The sequence below is a fragment of the Anser cygnoides genome, chromosome W (assembly GCF_040182565.1).
Source record: "Anser cygnoides isolate HZ-2024a breed goose chromosome W, Taihu_goose_T2T_genome, whole genome shotgun sequence".
In the NCBI taxonomy this organism is placed as follows: Eukaryota; Metazoa; Chordata; class Aves; order Anseriformes; family Anatidae; genus Anser; species Anser cygnoides.
In genome coordinates this window covers 1,036,631-1,042,630 of record NC_089911.1, presented here as the reverse complement: position 1 = coordinate 1,042,630, position 6,000 = coordinate 1,036,631, and the positions used below count along the sequence as shown (strand labels likewise).

Genomic DNA, 6,000 nt, shown 5'->3' with positions numbered 1-6,000 from the left:
GAAACAGCAAAAAGGCGTTTCCCATAAGAACAATTACTAACTAGATTCTGAGGAGTTGTTAATCATTTCAGTTTAATGTTATTCCTGTACATTAAAATCTTTTGGAATATTGTTACTTTTACTCACAAATCAAATAACACATTAGAGTTCTGCCAGATAGTTTCATAAAAGCAATATCCTACCATAAATTAAATTTGTGAAAGAAAATAAACATGAAGAAAGATTTACTTATTGAGGAACATGTTTTATAGATAAATATACTGAAAACACAGCAGGGTTTAATATTCCCCTAAAAAGTAAGCTGGTTTAGATTTTTTGTAAAAAAAAAAAAAAAAAAAAAGTCTAATATACAAACATTAAAAAAATAATTTGTGAAGGAATGTAACATAATTACCCAGATTTGTACCCATTCACTCCTCAGATACTGGTAGCTATCTCCTTTTGACATAAACCTTTATATATATTAACCCAGAGACATGCATATGTGGCCAGTTAGCCCAAGCAGAATAGTCATTCAGCTTTCCCAAAATTTAAACTATCATAAATTACCATTTGGACAGCATTAGAAAGAAATTGAAGCATACAAGGAATAAACTATAGTTTCTTTTTATATCAAAATGTACTCTTGAAAATGTGTTTGGCACAGTGCTAAATTATATAGTTAACACTAAATATTGCAGGATACAATAAAACCCTGGAGTTAACTTGTGTTTATATCCCTTAAGGGATAAAACTGAAGATACCAATTATTCAGAAATCAGCCTATACAAACTGTATAAACAATATCTTATGTCTTGAATTGAAAACCACTAATATAGTAAATATTACATAAAAGACTGCAAAATAATATAAATGGATTTAAACAGCTCTTTACAATAAGAAATTCAAATGGAAACAGACAAGTAACAAAGAGAAGTAAAAAAATTTATTGCAGTATTCATTCCACCAGATTTGCTGGGGATCCCTTTTCTTGTAGTATTTCACGGTGACCTAATACATCAAAATCTACATTTACAAAAACTCCTCCTGCAGATAGGTCAGAGATACTGCATGCTCCCCCCCCCCCCCCCCCCCCCCCCCCCACTTTTTTTTCCTTCAACAGAATAAATTATATATCCAGGAGGTTCTGCCATTTTACAGCCTGGAAAAACAATGCTTCCCTGGAAACTGGGCTAAGCTAAAGAAAGCCATCCGCTGCTAGGTTAAACTTCAAGAACACTTTATTAAGAACATTAACAGACTAATTTCCAACATTCACTTGTTTATTTTTTTAAACAGAAATTGTTTTTTTTTTCAAGATATAAACATTTTTTTTGTTAAACTATAATACAGTGGGAGTAAAAATGAACTGAGAAGTTTCTGCTGCACAACAGCGAAGGAAGCTCCCACAAAAATGTTTACCAAACATTTCCTTCTTTTTTTTTTTTTTTTTCCCTGTGTCCCAGGTCCCATTCTTACTCTTCATTTAACTGCTTGTTTGTTTCCAGAAAGTTGATATTTCAAGTTTTTGTGTTATTTCAATTCCTGCAAATTTGGCTGCATGTACAAATTCATTAGCTGGAAGTTCCATCCTTGGCAGCATACAGCGATCGTAAAGTCTGAACAACTTTATTAGTCAGCTTATTAGCACTCGTTAGAGCAATTTTTTTGTAAATAATGTCTGACTCTTTAATAGTGTCTACCCAAGGCACCAGTTTGCGGCCATCACGGCGCTTAGCCTCAGTCCAGGAGCCACTGTAGGAGCCTGCCATCCACTGAACACTGAAGCCATTGCTGGTTTTCTGTACTACTCTTGCAATTTGTGGTCGGTCTTTGTACTTTGGACAGCAAATAGCGATGACATCCATGACATCAACACTTTCATTCATCTGTGAAGCCAACTCCGTAGAGTCTGAATTTCGTTTTGACCTTCTCAATGACTAAAACACTGGGGGGGAAAAAAGATCAAGTGTTACACAAAAGAACTTTAGTGAAATTATTGCTTTTATTGTTTTTAATCCCTTGACGCCGGGAGTTGGGATTTCCCAGCACACATTCCATTGCCGGCAATGAGACGCACCGCGACCGCCAGCGCCAAGGGGTTAACATATCCTTGTAAAATCACATACTCTTAATTTGTACCCGTGTCTTTATCTCTTATTGATATATAAAATTATATATACACATGAATAATAAAGCTACATAAAAACTTGGCAACAATAAAAAGGATAACACACAGTACATTCCAAAGGAAAATTAATAACTTTTTATGCTGGATAAATCTCATTTTCTATTTTTTTTATTATTGTCTTTTCTGTTAAACTTTCTACAAAAGTTGTATAAATGGTTAAGTAGAGAATCTCTATCTACAAAATGCTTTCATGTGGATTACATTACTTGGTGTACATTTAATATAATAGACTGACATTTATAAGCACATAAAAATCATTTTACGTAATACGCTGCGAAATACGTTGACTCCTCCTCCGCCTCACCCCTGAAGTGCCTCCTCCTCTATCCTCCCCATCACTTTCATCATCCTCTGTCTCAGCTGCATTGTTTTTAGGGCTGCCTCCTCCAAGCAGCGAAGTAATTGCTTTGTTCCGAGCATTTGTGCTAGCTGACACCTCTCCATTTTCTTCGTCTTCATCAGGATCCAAATGTTCCATAAGGAGCTTAAACTATACATTAAAAAAAAAAAAAAAAGATTGGTCCACACTGTAACTTTAAAAATAACCACTGATATGACACTACATTAAATTAAATCAAATGGAAAGATAAGGAAACAGGGTAAAACGTATGGCAGACAACTTCAAGCTTGAACAGCTCATGTGTTCCTGAAAGAAAGTTGTGAGTTATCAGAATATCACATAAGATTACCAGGAACATAACATTTTGAAATGTTTGTCCAATTCATTAGCATCTACTTTCAAGTTTGTACTGTGTTAGCCAGTTTAAAAGAGTTTTAGATTTTCTGCTGAGCAACTTTACTTACATCTAAGTACTGTTTTACTATACTTCTCTTCACTTCTTCAGTGATCTTAGAATTAGCCATATCACTCCGCAGAAAATCCAGAGTTTGTTTTGGATGGAAATGCACTCCTGTCTTCCTGTTTATCGCTTTATCATAAACTTTTGCAGATTCAGATGGAGAATATTTCTGAATTTTACTGTTTAAAGAAAACAAGAAAGAAGAGTTTTTAAGGAAATTCTGAAATAATTTCAAGGAAAAGCTTTTAAAATCTTCAGTATAAGCAGTCATACTTTCATCATTTCATCTACAATAGACATCCTGATAATAAATTAATCATTGCTTTTTCTAAGACAAAGTTTCATTTTCATTACATTCAACTTGTTACATTTACGATTTTTCTCTTACACAAATCTATTGCTTAAACAATTAGTTACAATAACTTTTTTTAAAAACTTCCAAACTTAATCCTTACAAAGAACCCACTAAATTACAAGATCAGGCTATTATCTAAGCAATCCTTACCTATCAGAGAATCCACAGAGGTTCTTTAAATGCTGTTTCAGCATCAAAAGTAATAATATGCCTTGGGACACGTTTGCAAATTCAATTAAAGGAGCTGAATTTTCTGGTAAACATTTCATCACAGCATTTATATCATTTTCTTCATCAGAATCTGAATCAAAGTCTACTCGTTTCCGTAATCTCCGAGGCTTAGAAGCTTCCTCTTCACTTTCACTCTCACTACCACTGTTACTGTCACTCTCAGCCTCCTCGTCTGATGAAGGCTTTCTTTCCTTTTTTTTGTCTTTCACCATAGACTGTGACAGAGAGAAATTAACACGTTCCAAAATTAGGGTAAAGTAGCATCATGCCTGTTTCTAGAAAATCTTTCCAAAATCATCATTGGCTGAAATCAGCAAGAATTCCCTGAACAATAAAACAACAACAAATAATTCAGAACTCAATATTCAAAGATTAAAATTATTTATGGAAAAAAAGATGCTCAATTTACCCCCTGACCCTGACCCCCACCCCAAAATAACTGATCCAAAGACTACTTCCCCCCCCCCCCCCCCCAAGTGGGTACAACAGAAGTAAGTGAAGCAACAAGTACTCCACTGGCACGTTATTCTTAAAAAGTTTTTCTTTTAGCAGTGCCAGAAAAATGCATTAGAAGGCAGAATACAATAAATCGGGAAGAAAATTCCATTTATATGTCACCTGGGTATAATTTTTGTACACTACATATATTTCCATAAGTACTTTGGTACAGACTAGTCCAAGCTCTTTTTAATCCTTGCCTCTGTTAAAACGTTATGATATTAATTACGCTGCTGAACAGAGAAACCCCAAGGGATCATACACAGTGCTACTAATAATCAGTTTTACTACTTTTAGAGCTACAGAATTTCACACTTGCATTATTACTGCACATACTATGATTTTTCATAACACAGAACTTAAGATGTCCCAGTCAGCATCTCATCCTTACTGTGCTGGGTGCTACACACTGGTGCCCAATCTGAAGAATCTGTCTTTTTCTAGCAGATTAAAAATCAACTTTGGTGGGGTGAGAACACAAAGCAGTGTACTTTCCAGGCATCAACTCTGACTTGTAATTAGTATCAGATTGGAAATTCTTGGAATGGGTTTGCTTCTTAACAGCTTGGACCTTTTATCATTAAAGTTGTCCAGGAAATGAAGAAGCCTGAGAAATAGAGGCCTTTTTCTTACAGGGTTGTGTATTGCCGTAACAACAGGTACTATACCATGACCGGGGTTCTTATATACCACCATATGAAATGAAATACCGCACACTTTTCTTGCAGTAAACAATGCATTTAAAGTCTCTCAGGTGACACACATGCAACTACCATCAGCTACTTGAGAACAAAAAGAATTAAACAGCAAACTGGATTTTATTATTAAAACCACCACAATAAACCAATATTTCATGATGATTCCAGGTTCATGTACTTCCAGATGCATGCAATTTATTACTATTCAGAAATATTAGGAAATGATAGGTATTTAATATTGAGATCTTAACATTTTTCTTTCTTTTTTAATAACGTAAGCAGAAATGTAAGGAAAGGTTTTTAATTAGCGTCTTCCAAATCCAGGCCAGAACAAAGAGGGTTATTTGTTTGTTTGTTTTTTAACTACTGGTTACAAAGTAATGCTGCTCATCCATATCATAATAATGGTACTGTACTCACTGAAAAATTGACCAAATTATAGAGAAGCTTATGTTGCCACAATAATAAATATAGTAAACTATAAAGGCACATACCTCTTTAAATGACTGTAGTAGGTTGCTACCAGAAACTGATAGTGTAATGTCTATATGATGCATTATAAACAGTGGCTCTTCCTGTGTTTGATAAGGAAAACATGCTAGATTGTCTGCTATGTACAAGAGCATATTCACCTCTGTTTTCTGGAAATTAAGAATAAATACAAAATTATAAGCGTACCTATAAATACATTGGATTTATACTCTTATCATATGTTCCTAACAGTCTAGAGCAAAAAAAACATAACAAATTTTATTTTAGATATCTTCCACCTGACTCTAAAGAACATACGTAAAATTTAGCCATAACTGAAGATACATTATTTTTGATCAATCCAAACTGGGTATATAGAAAGATATAGAATGATGCAAAAATAACAAATATTATATATGTAAATACCTCATATTACAAAGCAAAACAAAACACAATAGGGAAACAAAGTTATCAATATGTCATAAAAATACATTGTGAAAGGAGAATTTAAGCTTGTACTGCTATATTTGAATTTCTTTTGAAGTGAAAGAAATGTGATGCTTACTGCAGTATCATCAAAGAGGTTGAGTAAAGAAATTAAAAATGCTCGTCTGTGTTGACGGTTTCCTCGAATCAGAGAGTATAGGTGTGAACACAATGCACTGGATGATTCATCGTGTCTAAAACCTCTTACAGGATCCTTTGGGCAGGTATTGATCGCCTGTTGCACCTGGTAAGACATCTTCATACCAGCCACTGCTTTCATCTGAAAAGTAT

The 6,000-nt window shown here is 34.2% G+C and overlaps 1 protein-coding gene across 1 annotated transcript in view; it reads right to left on the bottom strand.

The window, feature by feature from the left end:
- Nucleotides 1-1,965: 1,965 nt before the first annotated feature.
- Nucleotides 1,966-6,000, bottom strand: part of LOC125181257 (nipped-B-like protein) — a 100,229-nt gene continuing 96,194 nt past the window's right edge. Inside the window, exons 37-41 of the mRNA XM_066987102.1 lie at nt 5,789-5,989; nt 5,247-5,393; nt 3,476-3,771; nt 2,975-3,149; nt 1,966-2,660 (exon numbers count right to left, since the gene is read on the bottom strand). Of these exons, the coding sequence (XP_066843203.1) occupies nt 2,430-2,660; nt 2,975-3,149; nt 3,476-3,771; nt 5,247-5,393; nt 5,789-5,989 (1,050 nt within the window). The 3' untranslated portion in view covers nt 1,966-2,429. The remainder of the gene's footprint in view (nt 2,661-2,974; nt 3,150-3,475; nt 3,772-5,246; nt 5,394-5,788; nt 5,990-6,000) is intronic.